General features: G+C 39.7%; 1 protein-coding gene across 2 annotated transcripts in view; it reads right to left on the minus strand.

Moving 5' to 3' along the window:
- Positions 1–326: 326 nt before the first annotated feature.
- rad54b (RAD54 homolog B) overlaps positions 327–24059 on the minus strand; it is a 42543-nt gene continuing 18810 nt past the window's right edge. Inside the window, exons 2-14 of one of the 2 annotated variants that reach the window (XM_012964352.3) lie at positions 23366–23472; positions 14959–15138; positions 13316–13597; positions 12796–12958; positions 11534–11759; positions 10682–10889; positions 7396–7535; positions 6616–6906; positions 6304–6470; positions 5681–5942; positions 4002–4068; positions 3608–3808; positions 327–1240 (exon numbers count right to left, since the gene is read on the minus strand). In XM_012964352.3, coding sequence (XP_012819806.2) covers positions 1008–1240; positions 3608–3808; positions 4002–4068; positions 5681–5942; positions 6304–6470; positions 6616–6906; positions 7396–7535; positions 10682–10889; positions 11534–11759; positions 12796–12958; positions 13316–13597; positions 14959–15138; positions 23366–23387 — 2442 coding nt within the window. In that variant the 5' untranslated portion in view covers positions 23388–23472 and the 3' untranslated portion in view covers positions 327–1007. 2 annotated transcript variants of the gene reach the window in all.

Below are 24059 nucleotides of genomic sequence, written 5' to 3' on the forward strand. Positions count from 1 at the left end.
TCGTTTAAGTGAACAAAATGAGTTTAGTTGTTAAATACAGTATACCTCCATAAAAATAAGGGTTCAGCTATGGCTTGGCCAACTGCTCATGACTTAACTGTAATTAGAAAGCTAGAATTCCTAAAATGAAACAAGGGTCAGAGCTGGGAGTGGGAGCTGCCATGCTTCTGTTATAGGCTGGAACCCAAAATGAATGGCACTGGTATTTGTGCTTGTCTGTTTGAGCAGTGTGTATGAGTTTAGAATGCTGGAATGTCTCTATAATGTTTACATTGCCAAAAAAAGGACTGTAGAAAAGCGCCCTAGGAACAAATTATCAAGAAAAATAGTCACATAACCTTGCTTTACTTAACAAGAAAAGCCCCACATAACAGGAATATAAAATGTTCCTTAATGTGAGGAACATATAAATGCCAGCCATATACATTCTATAAATCTGGTGCTAAACCAAAGTGATGAAAGGTTGCCTGGCCTGTACAGGTAAAACAAAACTAATCTGTCACTGTCAAAAAAATGATATCTGTCTGAATATGAGTAAGATGTCAGGACTTTGAAAATTATTTTATAAAGTTTGTGACAATTACCTCTAGTGCCATCTACTGTTCTTCTGATGTCGCTACATTTATGTAAAAGAGCAACTCTGTACTTGCTATAAGTATATAGTAGGGTAAAGCCCCTACTGGCAGAGCTATGGCAGCAAGTTTGTGAAGTGGCCAGTTACAAGGTGTGGGCTCGATGGCTACGGCCAGCTGCGCCAGTTACTGCCGTACCGGTCCAGACCAGAGTTACAGGTACCCGCTGTGCAAAGAAACACTAGGCTGCTGTTCTGGGATGTGTGACCTCTGCCGCTATGAAAACAATAGAAACAAAATAACAATAACAACATGTGTTTGATGAACAGTGCAGCCAACAGCAGTTCCATTGGGGCTAATAGAGTGGGGTTCAGTGAGGGGAACTACCAGTGGCAATGGCCAAGCAGTTATACTACATAAGGTGAAAAAGAACGGTCACGAGGCAGGAGAAAGTTCAGACGTTGGGTTTACTTGGCTGTTTGTTGTATTCTGAAAAACGAAAGAAATATGTTCTTTTCCCATTTGCAGAAAGGGATCTTCCGTATTCTGCTGCCCAGAGAAATGTTTCCACTGCATGAGCTCAGACATGGAAAAATTCTTATTAAGCTGATCCTGGTGTAATCCAAGCTGACAACTCCTATGGATTAACGGCTTTTGAGGCGAACCATCTGAAACCAAAATGAAAAAGTTGATATAAGTGTGAACAGTATGAAGGAAGAGCCAAGCACTGTAAGAACTGGTAGCCATCCTAATAATTTACTTGCCCAGTGCCTCCTGGGTAGCAGCAACTGCCATCTGCCCTGCCCAGCTAAGAGGAAATGCTTCATTTCAATTACAGCTGTTTGGAAATGCCCGGTGAACATTAATTAATATTATTATATATACATACATATATACACACACATTTATACATACAGAGCAAGGACAGTGCACTCCAGCTACTGAATAGTAAATGGCACTGGTGCTCAGAGATAACAACTGGACTTAATAAAACTGCACACAAATGTTTTTATTAAAAAAAAAAAGTGCATCCAAAGAACCAAAGTTTTGTGCCAATTACAAGGCTTTTGCCAACAGCCCTTTGAGAATTGAATATTAATTATATATATATATATTTTTTTTTTTTTAGCATGGTGACCCACCCAAAGACAGCAGACCAACCCATTTTTGGGTTTCAGCATATAACCGAAGGATGGCAGCTCCCACTTGCATAAATGTAAATATACAGAATGGAATATTGGGCATATGCAATAATCTATTTTCCTGGATTGGAAGATGGAACCTGTTGAACATACATTGAAAGGTTCCCTAGTTTGGAGAGGTTGCTAAACAAGAGGGTCTTTCCCCGATATGCCCACCTTGAGTTAGGAAATATTGGGCTGATCTGATCACAACGATGGATCAAACCTGCCCAAGCAATATCTGGCAGATTTTTGCCCAGACAAAGGTCAGCCAGGCCAGCTGGAAGGCCCCATACACCAATAGACTTAAATCTTCCCATGTATGGCCACCTACACAGTACATTTTGCTATCAAACAAAGAAGGATGAGGGGAGGGAGAAATGGTCCCATGCTGGAATGCTTGCCGGTACACACAGTACAATAATTTTCAGTAACCCCACAACTTCAGATCCCTGCGATAGAATTTGAGCAATAGAAATAAGATCTAGATGAGATTAATTCTTGCCAGGGAGCTGCTGTGTAATTACGGTTTATAACATCTATTATACGAATGATGTAACCTATTTAAGTCTGGCAAACCATACACTCCTCCCAGCAGGTATAAATGCTTGGCTGGGTCACTCAAAGTTAATGTCTCATTGTACCAAAGCTACATGAGCCCAGCTGTCTCGAATAACTGAAAGTCCCGTTATTACAAAGATCAATGGGTTCTCAATAAGTTCCAGCCATATCTGTTTAATCGGGACTGTCCAGCTAGAGGCTCGAGGACCGATGTGGCCCCCCCCAAAGGATTTTTATGGCCCTAGTCTGCTCACAGGCTCCATAGACTTCCCTCTATGACAAATCATTACAATTCAATCTGACCCTCCACCATGCTGTATGAGATATTATACAACAGTAATGCTATTACAGCCTAAATGTATGTCTTAAAGAGTATTTATTGATAACATATTTAAAATGTATGTGCAAAATATGTTCATTTATGTTCAACATGGGGAATGTGGAAACTAAGAAACAGCAAAGTGGACTTACATCATTTTATATTATGTAATATAGGCTTTGCATGATTGGCTATCTGAAGTTACACTGGCACAATTGCTACATACATTTTTCCCTCATGCCTTTATTATGTTGCTATATTTCCAACCTTGACCACTAGTTACTTAAGTTACTACATATTTGTTTCTCTATATTATTCCCATTTTATCAGTATAGAGTACAGTTCAAATGAAAGTAAAAAGATGCCCTCCTTTTTGAGGGCTTATATAAAAACGGTGCATAGACACCAACAGAACTATCAAGAAATATATACAAATGTATTTTTTTACACAGACATGCCTCTTTCCACATATTGAAAGAAAACCATGACAGCCTCTCTCTCTCTCTCTCTCTTTGCAGGCATGAGTTCCCTCCCCTCAAAAAGGAGGCCCTGCCTGCCTCTATGTTTCTGAAGTGTGGTACCTGGAGGATATATGGGGAAAACATACAAACTCCTCGCAGATAGTGCCTTCAGATTGGGATTGAGCTCAGGCGCTGCAAGGCAGAAGTGTTACTCATTGAGCCACTGTGCCCGAGTAGCAGATGTGAGTGAAACTGGGTGCTACATGCTCTCTGTTGTACTGAAGAATATGGCATGCAAAGTCACAGAGGCACATATGTATAATATGAAATAACCACCAAACTGCAGAAACGTGGGAATGTATGGCTAAGGGTAAAGCAGATCACTAATAGGTTACACACAACCTGTGTTCTGTTTAGAGGCCATAAAACCTGTGTAGATTGGAGCTAAATTCCGGATGAACAACATGAACTATAACCAATGAGTGTAAATAAAAGATTTATAGGGTGTGTTACCTGAATGGCAGTTTGTGATTGTGCAGTCACATTGCAGTAGATCGTGAGTCACACAATCTGTATCTTCATGCAGAGTAAATAGATTTCTCAGCTCATCTAAGGAAAAGCGGATGTGTTCGGATTTCTTTGTCAAGTCCACGACAGCACCAGACAGGCCTTGCTTACTTATCTGCCTCTGGTAGATCTTTTCCTCTAATGAACCTGCGGGAGAAATTCAACTGACATACTGACATCAACTTTAAGAGATTGTGCCACAGCAATATCTAGAATTTTATTTCAAAAGATTAAAATTGACAGCTGGAGACCATTTTCATACATATATAACAAATATGTTACAAATACAAGTGTGAGAGCTTGCATTGAGCTGGATTGTATCAGCACAGTCATGGGTTACCTGTTGTGAGAAGCCGGTAAATATGCACAGTGTGCCGCTGTCCATCCCTCCACACTCGAGCCATTGCCTAAAGCAAACAGATTATTACAGTTAACAAATTAAATATTAAAATATTCTTCCTTCCCATGCGGACGTTAAATACGACTCTCTAATGTTGGCTAAGCTGCATTTCTTTATAGGCACATACATTACTAGGATTTTACTGCAGGAAATGCTTTGCAAGTATGAACATAACAGAGAATGCTATGGATCGCTCCATAACTCCTATTCTTATACAGGTATGAAATCCCTTATCCAGAAACCCGTTATCAAGAAAGCTCCGAATTATGGAATACCCGTCTCCCATAGACACCATATTAATCAAATAATTCAGAATTTTAAAACTGATTTCCTTTTTCTCTGTAGTAATAAAACAGTACCTTGTAATTGATCCCAACTAAGATATAAATAATCATTATTGGATACAAAACAATTCCATAGGGTTTAATTAATGTTTTATTGATTCATTAGTAGACTTAAGGTATGGAGATCAAATTATGGAAAGACCCCTTATCCGGAATACCCTTGGTCCCAAGCATTCTGGATAACGGGTCCTATACCTGTACCTAGATGTTCTTCTGCTCAAACTTCTAATCTTGATGACAGTCAATGTTACAGCACTTATGGGCTGATGTCTCCAGCACTGTGAGCTGCTGCACTTAATACGCTGCAATTTGTGACTTTAAGTCAATACACACTGACTATAAGCTGCTCTACTCAAGGTCCTTACCATTCTTGTCTCCAGTGGCTGGTACTTTGTACTGATTTATTTCTAATTTACATTTCCTACGTCTTTGGACTATTATGTGCTCTTTCTCCTTGTTAATACTATAAGCAGCAAAAATGCTCAGTGCTGTGAACACACGGTAGCACTGTATAAATACATAAACAAAGCAGAAAGACTAAAAGCAAATTATAGTAGATTATATATGTATAGAAGTGAAAAGTATTTTCATGAACATTTAAATGACACACTGGCTGTAAAGTACACTTGTGGCACTACAGCGACACCTGCTGGTAGAAGCCTACATGAACAAACCCCAGCAGAATAATTAGGAAAACAACCTTCTTTTAGGCAGTTCCTCCACCAAAAACAGGCCGGGACTGGCAATCTGTGGATTCTGGCAAATGCCAGAGGGGCTGCTTAAAGATATCACAGCCTATTTATTGTGCTGGTGGAGGCTATTTGGACCTCTGTGTATGTTAAATGCCAGAGCCTATTTTAAATCACAGTCTAGACCTGATCAAAAAAAACATTTTTTTGCTTAATGAAACAAAATGTAATTTAAACCAACATTATGATATACATTAATAAAAAAAAAATATGTAATTATGTAACGAATGTATATATCGAAAGGGTGATTAGAATTATTTGTCTTTCATTATAAAAAAAACCCAAACAGTTTTTGGGCAAATATCCCTTAAAATGGTGGATGACCTGTGTCACCTTAGCTGATTCTGATTTATACACCTTTTTGCATCTCCTGCAGTCAGTAGCAGGGAGAATATGCTTGGGTTTGTAGTTTGCTATTACTGTAAGCAGTTTTTATGTTCAGGACAAAGGCAGTGATTTACATGGAAAAACACTTTACAGAGAGCACACTCTTTACAAAAGAATTAGAATTTAATTTTTCCCAGACCTGTATATCATTTGCAGGATTCCAGTCGAGGTCATACAGAATCAAATGAGAAGCACCGATCAGATTGAGGCCAACACCTCCAGCCTTGGAACTCAGCAAGAAGATGAAGTCTGTGGAGTATTTGCTGTTAAATCCATCAACAATGTGCTGTCTCTGTGTAACCGGGGTCTGCCCATCCAGCCTTGTGCAACTGTATCCATGCTGATTACACAGGTCTTGCAATATGTTGAGGGTCTGTGTATAATTTGAGACCAATACCACCCTAGAAAGTAACAAAAGCATGTTGTTACATGATATGGGGACTGAAGCACTATTCACCCTCTGCGCATAATTTCTTGGCAGACCAAAGATGGGGGAACAGTGGGTTCTCCCAGATCCTAAGCCTGCCCCCTTGGAAGATGGTGTATGGCGACTCCAGCAGGAGGGGGGGGGGGGGGGTGTAAGGCCCAGGTGCACCTGCTGCTCCCTGGCACATCTTTCGGTAGGAGGGCAAATTGGGGGAGGGTGTCGTTTTTTTTGTTCCAGGGTATGTGGTTCAGTAGTTACACCACTGCTAGACAAGGTGCTAGACAGTCCCTTCAAGGCAAATGTTTTTATAGACGTAGAAGAGAGCGTGTCCCTACCTCTCAGATGGGCTAAGTTCCCGTATTCTAGACAGCAGCTTACTCAGGACCAGTAGCTTTCCAGACTCTGACTCTGAAATTTTAGAACCGTCAAAATCCTGGGGGAAAACTTCAGCTACACTTTCATACAGATTGTGTTCATCCTGATCAGGATTTGTGCTTTTACCCTGGTGGAAACAAAAAAAACCAAGGTTATCTACATCAATTAAAGGGATTTGTTCTCAATGAAAATAAATGATCTTAATGATCCCTGCAGCACAACAGGGGTGCACATTGCTCCTCAGCAGGGTACAATCACAGCTTTCCACTTACCTGGATAGTTCGGAACAGCAGAAATGGATGGTTGCACAGTTTTTTAAGCGCGCCAATGCACACCAGGTGGGGGCTGCTTTCTCCACTTCCCAGCAGACAAGATTTAACAGTGCGTGAGTTCAGAAGCTTTCTGTACAGATCAAGCTGGAATTGAGATGGGCGGCAGAAGACGATGCTTTCGATTTTCGGAGGCAGGAATTTATTTATGACCTCTTGGGTCCTTCTAAGTATAAAAAGACCTGTCAGTCGTGCTAGTTCGGCTGCTCGTTCTTCTCCCAGATTCTTCTCTTCCTGGGAGAAAAAGCAGAATTTAGTTTTATAAGACATACTCACATTTATACAGTGGCATATTCATGTTCAAGCTTTAATACAGTAATCAACTTGGACCTGCTATGACGGTGAAGTGGTTAAAAATGTTCTAATAGATTGTAAGCTCTTTGGGGCAGGGACTTCATGCCAGCTATCTACTGACCCCCCCCTAAAACTTACTATTTAATTTCACTGTCTAATTTAATAATAATGTTAATGTTTTAATAATAATGTTTAATAATCATACCCCTGTTTGTATTTATGCCTTGTAAAGCAATGGATAATATACATTTTTGGTGCTATATAAATACAATACAGTTAAAGTCACATATACTAAATACTTAAAGTTAAATATTTTATTGTTATAACACAGAGATTAATCTCATCTTATCTTATTGTGCCCCACAGATTCATCTCATCTCATAAACACTAAAGATATCACTGGGGTGAGGTTTACATGTCTGTACTTACAGTTGTTGCTGTTGGCTCCCGAGACCTAATAATTGGCTCTTCAAATATTTTTCTGTACGTGGACAAAGAGCCAAGTGCGGCAGGGTTAACAAACTCAATCAGTGCAAAAAACTCCTGGAGATCATTCTGAACTGGAGTGCCTAAAAGAAGCAAGAGGTTATTAATAAATTGGAAAGGCCAAAACTAACCCAGCAATACAAACCTGGCAAGCTATCCCACTAGTGTGGCTGCTGGTGCTGTCTGTTAGTAACATTGGATTGGCGAATGAATGTGGCCATCGTGTGATTTGCACTGAATCAAAAGATTTGTGCTGTGATTGTGCTGATGAGATAATTCTGTGAGTTTTTTTCAGTATTCCCCAAAATCCAGTAACTCCTGAAATTGATCTTTAACTTCAGGAGTATACAAATATATATATATATATATATATATATATATATATATATATAAATATATACCAGTTTGATTAAAATAAAAGGATATATAACCAAGAGCTGAATATATATCAGTTCAATTCTGATAAAATTATATTTCACCAGGAGAATTTTTGTTTATGAATTTGATGCAGAGCACTGAGTGGAGGTGTGCAGCAAGAAAAAAGGAAAATTGTATCATACTTCCCATGATTCTTATTTCCTGGACAACTCCATGTCAGCACTTAGGGGATAGCCCCTTTCCACTGCTCCCATCAGAAGGACCCTTCCCAAAGCTTTAAAAGCCCAATTCTATCCCCAATCCCGTGTCTAGTAATAAGCTTCTAGAAATACCAAAAAAGGGTGAGAAACTACTGATATGGAGTTCACGGTAAGTATAATACAATACATAATACAATAATACATTTTCCTTTTTCCCTGGCCAACACTCATTGGGACACAGCAAGCTAATATCCCCAACTGGGAGGGTAAAAGATCTTTTCGTTATTGTAGGACCAAGCCTACCCAGAAACGATCATTTAAAAGTACGATTTGTCCATTAACGAAAATGACCGTTTCAAGCGATATCAGTTGAAGCTAGGAAAACTATCTGCTTGGTCTTGCAAACGATTGGACAATGGGCATATTTCATTGCTAACGATGAAAATTTTCAAACCTGCCCAATCAATTTTCTTACCAATGTATGAAACCTTGCTAGATGTGCTATTGTTTGGTGCCCACTATCCTTACAATAATGCAGATTTGTCGGATCGCACTGAAATTGGTCGTTAGGGAAAGAAAAATCTTAACGTGTAGAGCCACCTTAACAGTTCCATTAAGGAAGGAAATCTGGATCCCAGAATGTAACTAGATACATCCCAAAACAAGTGAACAAGTAGAGATAAACACCTGGTATAAACTTGTGAATCCTATTTATGCCCAGGAATCTAGACTGAAATAAAAGAAAGAATGAGACCTGTGTGAATAGCCAGAGTAAGGACTAGTGCTCTACAAAGGCAAGCCCACACCAAATTAATGATACTGATTGTGCAACCCATCTGGCAATCTCACCTGGAGGAAGAGGACTAATTACTTTACCGATAATAGTAAAACACTGTATGCTCTTCTCACTCCCTTACCAGCACGCCTGTCATAAATATGCTCCCCCCGCGAACACTACTGGAAACAGCTAAAGTAGTGAGCACCTGAGGAAAGTAACACAGCCAACCAATGACATTCTACATGTACCAGACCTCTATAAGCTATTGCAGATAGCCATCTTGTTTCCCTCTGCAAAACATATGCATCTGTTTATTGTAGAGAAATATGTCTCTCCAACCCTGATGTTTACAAAGTACACATATCCTAGACCCTAAGGCCATGCACCATGCAAGGAATCATGTGGAGAGAACCTCTAGCTGAACATGATACCTCCAGTACAAAAGTCACAGACAACCCTGCCCAGAATCTTATACATATAAGCATGCTGTGGGGAAGATTAAGAGCAGCCATATATGAAAGCCCTATTGGACAGCCATGCAACCTAGCCTGGAATCCAAACCAAGGACCTACCTGGGCATAACTATATAGAAAAATATAGAAAACTAGATAGACACAGGGAGAACAATAACTTGGCAAGCCAAACCAGCCGAGATCCTTACCGGCCCCTGAAGGTTCTAAGATGGTGCCCTGCACAAAAGTCTACCAGATGGCCAGTTTGATACATACCGCACGCTACTCTATTAACAAATGGTTTGCAGATAATAACCCACAGAGAACAATACCTACTCCTGTGAGGAATCCAAGAGCAATGAGCAGCCTAGACCAAGCTAAGGCAAGGCTAAAACTGGTTCTTATGCTACACTCCTAATATCCGACCCAAACATATGGATGGTACTAAAGGATCTGCCTGCCAGAGAATGGGTGTCCAAACGCAATACATGCCCACCAGACTAGCAAACGCAAAAATAAAGTCCTCTTAACCCTATGAGGATGCAACATGATTAGAATAACAGCTTTCACCATGTAGACTGCTAATAAATCATTCAGCTTATTGGGAGGGTCAGTGGAGTTTGCCCTAAGTTTAACCCCTTCAGACCTGCCCCTGCTCTGTGCTGTCTTTTCTTGATAAGGAAGTTACGTAAGTTTGCATTATTTACGTAAACTGCATAAGTTTAGGGGCCCAATGATGTTCCTATGGGGCCCAATAAATAGTCAGTAGTAGTTCATAAAAATAGTACAAATAATTAATGTGCTAATAAGTCAGTATTTTGATTGGGGGGTCAGTGGAGTTGCTACATAAGGGGTCGGTGAAGTTTATACATAAGTTGCTTTGAAAGTATCTTAAGTTTTTGCATAAGTTACGCAGTTATTTCCCTGCTGAAAAGTTCATGATGCCGATACAATTCAGTAAATAGCTCCTAATACAACCAACTGCCGTTACTCTATAATAAGCAGTTCAGATAGTTAAAATAAATAATTAATATGCTAATAAGTCAGTCAGTTTATTGGGGCAGTGGAATTTACCTTAAATGTTTTTAATTCATTGGGGGTCAGTGGAGTTTGTCCCTGTAAAGCTTTTCTGCATTTTCTTTTGCTTAATATGCAAGTTACTTAAGTTTCTAAACAAATTACGTAGTTTTCTAGGCAGTTTTTGCGGAATTTACATTAATTGCGTAAGTTATAGCTTAACTTTTGCAGTGTCAGGCACAACTGGACCCCCTCCCCTGATGGCAGCCCTGTCATTTAGTCACATTGCACTGAAATGACAGTAGGTTTTGTATTGTGTCATTCTATTCTGTCAATAAGCAATATATAAATATATAAAATACACAACCCATGTCTAACCCACGTCACAAAACAGTGAAACCTACCGGACAATATTATTCGCTTGCTGCAAGTTAGACTGGCCAGAGCGCTTGTAGTTTTTATAGACGTGTTCTTTAAGCGGTGACCCTCGTCACAAATTACTACGTCAAAATCTAGGCTTTGTATTTGTTCCAGACAGCGTAACAGCATCTCATAGCTTATTATGAGCACCGAATAAAGAGGGGATTTCATGAACTCTTCCACTTTGTGATCCTAAAGTGAAACAAATGAAAATCACCTTTATAGAAATATATATATATTTTTTTTTATTTATAAGGGATAATGGGGGGGAGGGGGTGTTAATGGAGGAACATAAACCTACCACCCCAGTATTTAGCCATCCCAGCCACCCTCTCCCCCTAAGTGCTAAAGAAAGGATACGGTAATCATGTAACCTTGTTAAGTAAAGGAGGAAAGGATTTTGCGGTCTTTAAAGCAGAATAGATCTATAAACAGGGGCGCTGCTGCCATGAGGTGCCTTAGGCAGCAGCACCCCCAAAGTAACCAGGGGAGGCAAAAAGCCCAACTGCACTCTCTACACTTGTGATTCAAGTTCTTGCCTGCTTTGACATGGTATAAACCATTTTAGCCAATGACAAAACTGTTTTCAGGATTCTGTTTCAATCAATTAGAAAAATATAAGGCAACTGAAAACTTTTATTGTTGCTGCAGTATATTTCCTTTCCTTTGAGAAGTCTCACACAGGATTATATTCTTAATTTCCTACGGCAATAATTTAATTGCATAGCAACTTCAAAGGTTGAAATTCAGAAAAAAATTCTTCTGAGTTTTAGTAAAATAGCCCCATTTTGTCAGTAAGGTTACATACAAATACATCCTACTAACAGTTATGGTACCTGGTCTACTGCGAATACTCGGATACGCTCTGTTCCCAGCCACTTCTGGAATTCCTTCCTCCAGTTTTTCACCAGACTACCTGGCGTGACAATGAGTGCTTTCTTTATAACAGGTTTGCCTCCATATGGGCCCTGACGGATCAGTGTCCAGATCAGGGAGATGCACTGCAGGGTCTTCCCCAGACCCATTTCATCAGCAAGGATAGCGCCAAACCGCTCATTAACCCTGCAATAAACAAGCTACACTAATCCATTTGTTAAACAACAATATAAATATTCTTAAGAAAATTAATGTAGTTTTCAGTGTCCTTAACAAGGAGAACTTGTACAAAGTTTCCAAAGTAAATGGAAATAGCAGACACAGCAAGTCCTATAAAAAGTTTCAATTTAATTGGAAAAAGCCTGGAAACAGAATTAGGCTTTGCATTTTATTTTCATACAGAAACTGCAATCTAACTGGGAATGCCCCAGGCATGGAATTGGGCACAGCAAGCCATTTCTCAGACTAAGATAGCATTTTCAAGGAGATTTCCACCCAGAACCTGTTTTTTTTTTTGATTAATGACAGAAAATGTAATTCCATGCAGTTTTCCATTATACATTAAATGTAAGTGCTTTTGAAGTTATTTCCAAATGTAACTGCAGGTGACAGTTTTTGAAGATTTAATAGATAAAGAGCTGAAGCAATCAAAGCATTTCAGTTGTACCATATATAGAAAGGGGTACTTACTATTATATGAAAGTGCCATACTTAGTTTCTGAATATCATGGCTATGATCACTGTAAGAATTTTGAGTCGTGCCAATTTAGCTCTTTGGGAACTGTAATTACCATCTTTATTGGTAAGTAATTACTTTATGGACTAAAGGTGACCATACACTGGCAGATTTCAGCTGTCGATCTAGACCGATTCAGCAGACCAACCTGACCGACATCTGGCCTAAAATTGGCAAGATCTCGATAGGGCAGGTTTTATTTTCCCGTTGGTTTGGGAACCACATCAGCTTGTTGATGGGGTCCTCGGTCCAATGTTGCCTATAGGCCAAATTAGACCAATATCTCATATCTTAGGTGGGCACACTGGGGAGAGATCCCCTTATTTTGCGACCTCGCCAAAGAGCGGATGGCAACATGTATGGCCACCTTAAGGCTGATATGCAATCTAGTGGCAGCATTAAAGCCTTACAACATCTGCACATTCCCTAAGGTCCCATCTGGCAGTGTATGTATAAAAGTTTTTATTATAAATATTTTGCTCTTACCTCATTCCCATCACACATTCATAAAGAAAGAGAATGCCTTCTTTCTGATGAGGTCTAAGATGAACAGCTAAATAGGGATCCACCACCACATCTACGATTGGCAGGCCAGTCTTATTATAAGCCCACTGGTGATGCTGCGTTGGTTTTGGCATAACAAAAGCATCTTTGAAAAGAATAAAAAATTAACTACAACTGGTTGTTATTAGCCTATAATTTGCATTATCTTACAAAGGAACCACATATATATGACTTACTGCATCCTTCTGAATGCATACAATAGTTGCTCTTCACCAACACATCATATGCATAATAAATGTACAAGAAGAATTTACTAGTATATAGAGATCAGTCTTGCCCTGGGAGACCAATACACAGGGGTTTAATTATGGTCATACTATAGCATAACTGCTTCCCTATAAAAACATCCCTAGAAGGTCCTTAAAGAAGCAGCTCCAATGCCACTTAATTGTCTAAGCTCAGTAAATAAGTTTAATTTGCTAGTCATAGAACAAAATCTTACTCGGAGCACAAGGATCATGACGAGGTTTGATATTCTGAAGCTCTTTAAACATATTTTCCTTGCTAGCACCCTTACGGTCATTTCTCAGTGGGTTAGTGAAGGGCTTCATTTGAATAGATTCTGAAGGGGTAGATGCTGGTGATGTTACTACGGAATGGAAACATCGGCCACTGTTGTAATCTTCAGGAGACATTATAGACATTACTTCTATTTCTTTCCCACCAATCATCAGAGTGTGACCTTCTTCCAGGCTTTCAAGGTCTTTTATCTTGTACCCCGTACCTACAAAAAGAAAGAATGTTCTCATAAAGGCATAGTAAGAATTAAATTTCCATTCTACAAAATTAATATAACTGCTGAACCAATATTTCTCCATTTTAGGGTAAAAACTTTTATCTTATGTTGAACATTAAGCCACATGTAAAATCAGAAGCCCTATGTAAGGCCATGATGGAACTCCTTAATGCCACAGCGGGTATCCCAGCTAGGCTGCATGGCTCCATGTACTGTACATTGTTACAGTAAGAAGCAAGTAAAAGTGTAGAGCTGAGGTACCCAGTGCAAATCCAGGCATGTCACCAGTCACAAAATAGCTACACTTAATAAGACTGGCTAAACCCAAATGATTACAATACGAACAATGGTTCCATCATGCCAGACTACTATGCTGGCCTATGCCTGGTGAGATAGACTAGCATCTCAGACATCCTCCTCTAGCATATTACTGGGGTAGCAATGTACGATGTGTTTACCAACCCCATGGTGAAACTTTATGGTCCATTTCATCTAAGTAGACAGAAGCAGACACAACATCTACATGGGACATCATATTTTTGTGCAATAATACTGATTACAAATGAGAAAGGGTTTAGTTATTATATTTTTCAGTTAGACTTGTTGAGTTACTGATGTCAGGATGATTTCAGGCTTGAGGGAATCTGCTTACCCTTTTAACTATTGTAATTATTGTTTTTTTTTAAAAGTAGGATTTAAAAAAAGAAGATAAATGAACCTTACATACTAAAAGAAGGACATAAAAATGTTTTAAACACTTAAAAAGAGAAAAAAAAACATTAAAAAGCAAGTTATGTGGAACTGCTGAAATGAAAGCAAGATCTGAAAGACTAAGAAAAAGCAGAGGTCATAGTAAAGAACTGCCTACACATAATGGGTTAAATGAATGCTGGACTGTTTGGACACAACTGCCCAACATGCATTTACAGAAGAAAGTAAAGGTCCCCATACACGGGCCGATAGAAGCTGCTGATATCGGTCCCTTGGACCGACTCGGCAGCTTATCTGCCCGTGTAGGGGCAGAAACGAGCGGCCTGGCCGACCGATATCTGGCCTGAAATTGGCCAGATATCAATCGGCCAGGTTAAAAGATTCAGTTGGATCGGGGCCACATCGGCTGGTTGATGCGGTCCCCGAACCGACTGCCCCATTGCCGCCAAGCGAGCGGATCTTACCGTGTATGGGGACCTTAAGAAGCATTTTAAGAAAAGATCATGGATAGATCTGTCATGCTTGGGCTTTGTGTGGCTGCAGCAGGAGGAAACATGGACTGATCAATGGACTATTCATTGTATTAGTATCAATGCACACTTATCTACTAAGTTGCAGTATTAAGAAAGCATTTATACCTTTTCCAATATCTTTTCCCTCCATGTCCTTTAATGTCACTGCTCTCCCTTTAGCGATTAGGACGGCATCTCCTTCCCACTTCTTGTGCTTCTTCTTGGAGGCCTTGCACCAAACAACACTGAAATACTTTGCAAAAGAGCTGCTTTCTTCCACCTCATTCTTGTGTTCTTTTATTGCACCTAACAGAAAGGGAGACCATGTAGCACTTTAATATTCAGTCATGACTGGGATTTGATAGTAGAGTGAAGTCAGAACTGACATCTTAGACCTGTTAGATTCTTTTGCTCATTTATCAATATTTCCTCAACTACCAGGAACATGTATTCTGACAGTTGAAGTTTATTTAACAAACTAATACAATTTACCTAAATGTCTTTGACTGTTTTGAACAGTCAGCCGCCATTTTGTTATATTAGGTTTAACTGCTAACAAGCCCAGGCTGGCAATCTGTGGGTTCTGGCAAATGCCAGAGAGGCTGCTGTAAGATGCCATAGGCAGTCACTATTTATTGGGCTGCTGGGGGGCTGTTTGGGCCTTTGTGTACTTGAAATACCAGGGCCTATTTTGAATCCCATTCCAGGCCTGCTGCTAACTGCTGCTCAGCAGCAGCACTGAGCACTAACACCCATCTGAATCCTTACTGCCTGATGCAAAGTGCACTCTTACTGCACTGGGACAAAATTGTTCCATAAAAATACCATTAAAGCATAACAAAAGTTTTATTACAAAGTGTACAAGGTGTAAAATTATTTCAGTCCAGATTTGCACCTAAGTTACTGCTGCATAGCACTGGTTACCTATACACAATAAAAATTAATCAAACTATAGCTTAAAAGAAAGTTGCACAAATAGGAGCAATTGCTCTATTGCATTGGCTAACATTTTTTTTACTTTTTTTCCCCCACGTTCCAGAGATACCAAAAGGAACTAAATGTGCATTATTATTGTGAAATAACAAAATGCAATGCTTTGTCTACATTTTCACATGATAAGTAAAGAGAATTTCATGCCTGGATTTGGCTTCCTACACACAGAGGCCTACAGAGCAATTGGTGTTAAACAGAAGCATTAATTTTGCTTCTTCTTTACAGGCAGTTATTTTCCCGATGCGAGTTGCTAGGCAGCGCCACATTTGAGATTTTTTCCCAGATAAACAAGAGGAGATTCATGTAAATATCATGACAGTACAGGATCCCAGATGAACGAGAAGAAAGAAATCATGGGGTAGGCGATATATAAGGGAATATTGAGAGTACGTAGCTCAATCAGGGAACCTGAAACAGCAGTTATTTATATAGAAGTAAATCCTAAAATAAATAAATGTTTAATTAGGGTTACTATGCTATAAAATATATTCTAATACTGATTCATAATGAAAGTGCGCATTATTGTTAGTGGAGATCTTGGGGTGCATCAACGAAGTATAGACAGAACCTATCACTGATGACTTTTCACTGTGGAAACGCCCAGAGTAGCCACACACTGGCCAACACTCTTTGGCAGCAGACTAATCGGCCATAGGCCAAACGGATGGACCTTGTTCAATTGGCAATACACTGTATGTTGCATGGCCAGCTGAATGCATGTTGCTCCTTTCATTCAAACAGGAAGGGACATGTCACACAAGGCATTAACTCCATTATTATCTATGCGGGAGGGAGAAAATGCTGATCCACTTCCTTTTGCCCCAAAATCATTGACAGATACAGCAGCGCCTGTTAAGGCACAGATGTATGTATGTATGTAATTTGTATATATATATATATATATATATATATATATATATATATATATATATATATATATATATATATATATATAATCTTTACAATTGTACACAGTGTATTACCCTTGACTCGTGTTTTCCACATGCTTCTACATTATACCCGCTATGTTAAAATAAACATATATACATATGTATGTAAAAATAAACATTCATTTAAATGTTCCATGGTCTTTGAATATGCTGTAAAGAGATACCAAATGCAGTCAGCAACATGGAGACTGGGATGAACTGCATAGTTAAAACTTTTTTTTTTTCATTAAAATCTTGAAAAATTTGCAGTTACAGATTCTTTTTTAATCTGATTTTGGCTCAGAAGCAAGATTTGGAGGTAGAGTTGCTGATCCTGACTGCAAGGAGCTAGGGATCTTTCCTGGACAAAGTTGTAATAGTTGGTCAACAAGTTCAATCAAATGAGCGTTGGATCTTTTCTCATAAATATTTTTCACAATTCACCTTTTCCTTGAGCAACAGAATACAAGTTTGGTTCGTAGTTCCCCCCCTTGAGTCTGTTCTGGAATGAGAAGATTTCACAGTAGCCTGCTATCAGTATTGTGACTGTGTGACAGAACAGCAAGACTGGTGCGGGCTTCCATTGAATCCATGATAAAGTATATTACCATTACGCTATCATATGCCTCCAAGTGGCCAGTTTGCCAGTAATGCACCAAGTGTGGTAGTTTTTAAACAACTGAGGGCTATTGACAAGGCGCTTACAATCTGTTAGGAAAATGGAACAAACAGAAACAAAAAGGGGGGGGGGTGAGTTTAAGTGCATAGGATGTGTTGCTGTTAAGGAAGGCAAAGTACTTCATCTAGATCTAGAAGGTGTTTTTTAAGAAGCTTAGAGAAAATTGTTAGTGCAGGGCCTTTCCTGATGCAAGTTGGTAGAGCATTTCAGAGGAGGGGCACAATGAAAGAAAAATGTTTTGGTGAACTGTATGGTCAGTACATTGTCCTGAGCTGGGAGGGAGTGTATGGCATGATGAGAGGAAAAGGTGATGTATAATGCTAGCCAGTCAAAATAATAACAGGGTAACCCTTTTGAAATAAAAAATAACAAAAGTGGTATAAAGGTGATACCTTTCTTGGCTAACTAAGATAATCATAGCAAGCTTTCAGAACATTTTAGTTCATTTTTCAAGCTGATTACAATGAAGCCATGGTGCTCTCTGATATATATACAACATTCAGCTCATAGATCAAATAACCAGAAAAAAGGAATATCTGTGTGGAAGGTGCTAACAAAGTCATATAAAAGGGGGCCTGCAAGGGACAAACAGATAAGGTACAGGATAACGTGGATCAAAGTGGCTGGATATAAATTAGGGTAAATTACTGAAGTGTGAAGTAAAAGGAATTCCATGTGATTAACTGGCCCAGTGTCTCTACAGATGTTTGTATTTCTCTGGCTTGGGGCAGGCATTATTTATTTATTTTGACTGGCTAGCACCATACATTACCTTTTCCTCTCATCATGCCATACACTCCCTCCCAGCTCAGGACAATGTACTGACCATACAGTTGAGCAAAACATTTTTCTTTGATTGTGCCCCTCCTCTGAAATGCTCTACCATCTTGCATCAGGAAAGGCCCTGCGCCAACAATTTTCTCTAAGCTTCTTAAAAACCACCTTCTAGATCAGTGCTGTCCAACTTCTGCGATACCGAGGGCCGGAATTTTTCCGGCCTACGTGGTGGAGGGCCGATAATTTAAGCGTTTTGACCACTCCCCTTTTTAAACCACACCCACTTGAAACCACACCCTGTTATCACATGACCATACCCATATTAATGGTTGTAGTACAGCAAAAACCTGCCATACTCTGCCTTCCCTACCCTGCCTGTGTGTGCCATACTCTGCCTGCCCTATCCTGCCTGTGTGTGCCATACTCTGCCTGCCCTACCCTGCCTGTGTGTGCCATACTCTGCCTGCCCTACCCTGCCTGTTTGTGCACCATACTCTGCCTGCCCTATGTTGCCTGTGTGTACCATACTCTGTCTTTACTACTCTGCCTGTGTGTGCCATACTCAATACAATACATACACAATTCTGGCACTGCTCCTACAGTCTGCACAATAACTATATATTTAAATTTTAATTGCAGTACCACCTCAGTATATGTTCTTTTTGTAGTGTGCAGGGTTTATTTGTGTGTTACTGCTCCTAGAGTCTGAGGTGTGAAGAGGTGAACAATGTGGGTGATTACAGCCTGAGCCTGAGGTGTGAACCTTGCAGGAGGTGAACAATGCAGAGATTAAAAGGTGTGAAAAACACAGGGGATTACATTTTTAAACAATACAGGGGGATTACACCCTGAATCAGATTGTAAGATCCTTGTCAATAGCCCAAAAGCTTGTTATGATTATCTTAATTAGCCAATAAAGGTATCACCTTTATACCACTTTTGTTATTTTTTTATTTCAAAAGGGTTACCCTGTAAGCATGACGAGAGCTGATATATAGAGAGGAGCAGAATAAAGAAGGACTCCAAAAGACAGGATAAAAATTTAGCATTTAATGTGCCACTTGACGACAAGATGGTGGGGAGTGAATTAAATACAAGTGGGATCATGCGGCCAGCAGCAGTGAGGATTACATTGAGAGGGTTCAGAAGGGGGACCAGCCAGTAATATGTTACAGTAGTCTAACCTGGAGAGTATGCGAGCCTGGGCCAGTGTTTTAGTAGTGGAGGGGCAGAGAAAGGGGCGTACTATCACAATGTTTCTTAGAAAGAAGCGACAAGTTCTGGTGAGGGATGCGATGTGGGCTGAGAATGTGAGAGAAGGGTCTCAGGTGACACCCAGACACCTGTTTTGATTTTCAACTGTAATGTTAAACAGAGGCAGGGGGCCGGTTTTAGGTGGGAATAAGCAATTCAGGCTTTGACATGAAGGTGCGCATGGAGAGAGGATGCCAGCCATAATAATTTTAGATAATATTTAGTTCCCTGTACTGTAAAATATAATGATATTAGTGAGTGACCCATAAGTTCCATTTGCCATAAAAAATGAATACAAAACAGTGGCTCAGTGAGTAGCATGTCTGCCTTGCAGCACTGGTGTCCTGAGTTCAGCCCCAGCCAGGGCACAATCTGCTAGGAGTCTGTATGGTGTCTGCATGGGATTCCTCTGGGTAGTCTGGTTTCCTCCCACACTCCAAAAACATACAGGTCCTTTTCAAAAAATTAGCATATTGTGATAAAGTTCATTATTTTCTGTAATGTACTGATAAACATTAGACTTTCAAATATTTTAGATTCATTACACACAACTGAAGTAGTTCAAGCCTTTTCTTGTTTTAATATTGATGATTGTGGCATACAGCTCATGAAAACCCAAAATTCCTATCTCAAAAAATTAGCATATTTCATCCGCCCAATAAAAGAAAAGTGTTTTTAATACAAAAAAAGTCAACCTTCAAATAATTATGTTCAGTTATGCACTCACTACTTGGTCGGGAATCCTTTTGCAGAAATGACTGCTTCAATGTGGCGTGGCATGGAGGCAATCAGCCTGTGGCACTGCTCAGGTGTTATGGAGGCCCAGGATGCTTCAATAGCGGCCTTAAGCTCATCCAGAGTGTTGGGTCTTGTGTCTCTCAACTTTCTCTTCACAATATCCCACAGATTCTCTATGGGGTTCAGGTCAGGAGAGTTGGCAGGCCAATTGAGCACAGTAATACCATGGGCAGTAAACCATTTACCAGTGGTTTTGGCACTGTGAGCAGGTGCCAGGTCATGCTGAAAAATGAAATCTTCATCTCCATAAAGCTTTTCAGCAGATGGAAGCATGAAGTGCTCCAAAATCTCCTGATAGCTAGCTGCATTGACCCTGCCCTTGATAAAACACAGTGGACCAACACCAGCAGCTGACATGGCACCCCAGACCATCACTGACTGTGGGTACTTGACACTGAACTTCAGGCATTTTGGCATTTCCCTCTCCCCAGTCTTCCTCCAGACTCTGGCACCTTGATTTCCGAATGACATACTTTGGACCACTGAGCAACAGTCCAGTGCTGCTTCTCTGTAGCCCAGGTCAGGCGCTTCTGCCGCTGTTTCTGGTTCAAAAGTGGCTTGACCTGGGGAATGCAGCACCTGTAGCCCATTTCCTGCACGCGCCTGTACACGGTGGCTCTGGATGTTTCTACTCCAGACTCAGTCCACTGCTTCCGCAGGTCCCCCAAGGTCAGGAATCGGTCCTTCTCCACAATCTTCCTCAGGGCCCAGTCACCTCTTCTCGTTGTGCAGCGTTTTCTGCCACACTTTTTCCTTCCCACAGACTTCCCACTGAGGTGCCTTGATACAGCACTCTGGGAACAGCCTATTTGTTCAGAAATTTCTTTTTGTGTCTTACCTTCTTGCTTGAGGGTGTCAATGATGGCCTTCTGGACAGCAGTCAGGTCGGCAGTCTTACCCATGATTGCGGTTTTGAGTAATGAACCAGGCTGGGAGTTTTTAAAAGCCTCAGGAATCTTTTGCAGGTTTTTAGAGTTAATTTGTTGATTCAGATGATTAGGTTAATAGCTCGTTTAGAGAACCTTTTCATGATATGCTAATTTTTTGAGATAGGAATTTTGGGTTTTCATGAGCTGTATGCCACAATCATCAATATTAAAACAAGAAAAGGCTTGAACTACTTCAGTTGTGTGTAATGAATCTAAAATATATGAAAGTCTAATGTTTATCAGTACATTACAGAAAATAATGAACTTTATCACAATATGCTAATTTTTTGAAAAGGACCTGTACAGGCAGGTTAAACGGCTTCTGACTAAAATTGACCATAGAGGGTGTATGTGTGAATACCATGAGCTTACAATCTAAGGTGCCCCTTTGGACAGGGAATGATGAATAATCTCTGTAAAGAAGTCTTGTCTTGTGTTTATAATAGGGATGCACCGAATCCAGGATTCTGCCTTTCTCAGCAGGGTTCGGATTTGGCCAAATCCACGGTCCTGGACGAACCGAATCCGAAATAGCATATGCTAATTAGGATTTGGAAGGGTTAATGTTGCCACATAAACACGGAAGTGTAAAAAAAAATTTTAGATTTGGTTCTGTAATCGCCCGAAGCTCTTAACATGGATTCGGCCAAACCTGAAAAGCTGGGTTTGGTGCATCCCGAGTTTATAATGACCTGCACAAACATTAATTCCAGTAGAACAGAGCTATAGATAGGTTCTGGCCTATCTCCAATAAAGTTAAACAGTAGGTCTGTAATATATAGTTTAAAGTGTATGGCTTACAGAATGAAACGCTATCCCTTTGTATTACAATTTACTTTGCTAACGTCTGAGACCTTTTTATTAATAACTGACCATATGCAAGTTTGCACAACCAATCCCATGCCATGCAGCCCAATGTTAGTTATAGGGGCACAACAGTAAAAAATAGTCCATGATTCATTTCCACTTTTAGATTACACCACAGTCTCATTTGTGCTGCCTTTATGGCAGTGTACATTATAGGAATTGCCTTTATAATGATAACAGCTCAGTACTCCAAGGGACACTACCACCTTTTATGTGCTGTAAATTTTATCCTGCTTTTAACATATCCGAAATGTATGTAATGTGCATAAATGCTCCTATTTTTATTAAACTTTTTGTGGCTTGAGGGAGGCTAGACTTGTCTGTGCAGAACCCTATACAGCACCAAGGTCTCATCTAATTTTCCTGACGAAGGATTCAGCTGCCTGAACAGATAGTGCCTCCATAGGATAATAGCTTTGCTGGCACTGCCCTGAATTTTAGAGAGTGGGTAAACAGGCAAAACTGCCTACCAATAACTTAAGGTGGTTTCAGGCACTTCTCTGTCAGCTAAAATACACTCACAGCCTCATGTGCTATTAGCCTCAATTAGCTTGTACAGTAACAGGAGATAGATATATACACACAGTATGCATTTGGCAAATAATGGTACACTGACTTCTATGAATAATAACTACAGATACTAAATACATAATACAGTGAGGGGCCAAGGTAGTGGCACCCAGAATACATTAAATACAGTGAGAGAATGAGGGTATTGGCACCCAAAATACATTAAATACAGCAAGAAGCAGTGGGAACTTTTGCCCCAAATACATTATTTACAATGAGTGGCAATGATTTCTAATACCCCAGACCCCCCTTACCCCTCCAAAAAACAGGTTTCCTGAAGGCTGGTAAAGATTTCAGCATGGTAGAAAAAAAAAAAAAACTTAGAAATCATTTGCGTAGCTAAATATGCTCACATTAATGGCACCCAAGTAGGAGAAATCCTGTTTTGCTATTATGCGACTTGGGTGGACAGTACAGGTGTGGAACCTGTTATCCAGAATGCTTGGGGCCTGGGATTTTCCGGATAAGGGATCTTTCCGTAATTTGGATCTCCACAATTTAAGTCTGCTAAAAATCATTTAAATAATGAATAAACCCAATGGGTATGTTTTGCCTCCAATAAGGATTAATTATATCTTAGTTGGGATCAAGTTTAAGGCACTGTTTTATTATTACAGAGAAAAGGGAATCATTTTTAAAAATTGAAATTATTTGATTAAAATGGAGTCTATGGGAGATGACCTTTCTGTAATTCAGACCTTTCTGGATAATGGGTTTCTGGATAAGGGATCCCATACCTGTACACTGAGTAGAAGACATAACAGCTTATCTGAAAGTGGTTCCATTGTGTAGTGTTGGCTCCTTCTGGAAACTCAGAATCAGGCACAATGCACTGAGCTGGAACCTACACACCAATATACCAAAAAAAAAATACATTTGTTGGTTCAAGAATACAATTTTCAATTATCCAGTTAATTATTTCCAATGTAAACAGTGTAATTTATAAATAAAAAATCACAACAGAATCCCTTTTATAAATGCTTCACCTAGCGGCAGAATCAAGTACTTTCTAGGGATTGTAACCAATTAATATCAAATAAAAGGCTCATAACCTGAATAAATATGAGCTCAGTTGATTTAGAACAGATGTAAGGTGTTTAATAAAAGGCAACAGGTTCTTTTTTCTAATTGAAATCGTCTTTATTGAAAACTCAGAAACATTCATATTCATATTTCAAGTTCTCAGGTTACTGACCCCAGCTGAAATGCAGAAAGCTATGTACAGAGAACATAACTCTTGTCTTTATACATTTTGGCAATTATGGGGAAATAAAAACAAAACAAAAAAACTAAAAAAAGGGAAAATGAAAAAACGTCAATTCAGACGGCAAATTTCCTCCAGTCACTAAACTGAATTAAAGGAACTGTTCACGTTAAATGAACTTGACAACTATGACAGATACAGTTTTATTGTGCTTTTTGACTTATTTA

This window comes from Xenopus tropicalis, chromosome 6 (assembly GCF_000004195.4).
Source record: "Xenopus tropicalis strain Nigerian chromosome 6, UCB_Xtro_10.0, whole genome shotgun sequence".
NCBI classification, from domain to species: Eukaryota; Metazoa; Chordata; class Amphibia; order Anura; family Pipidae; genus Xenopus; species Xenopus tropicalis.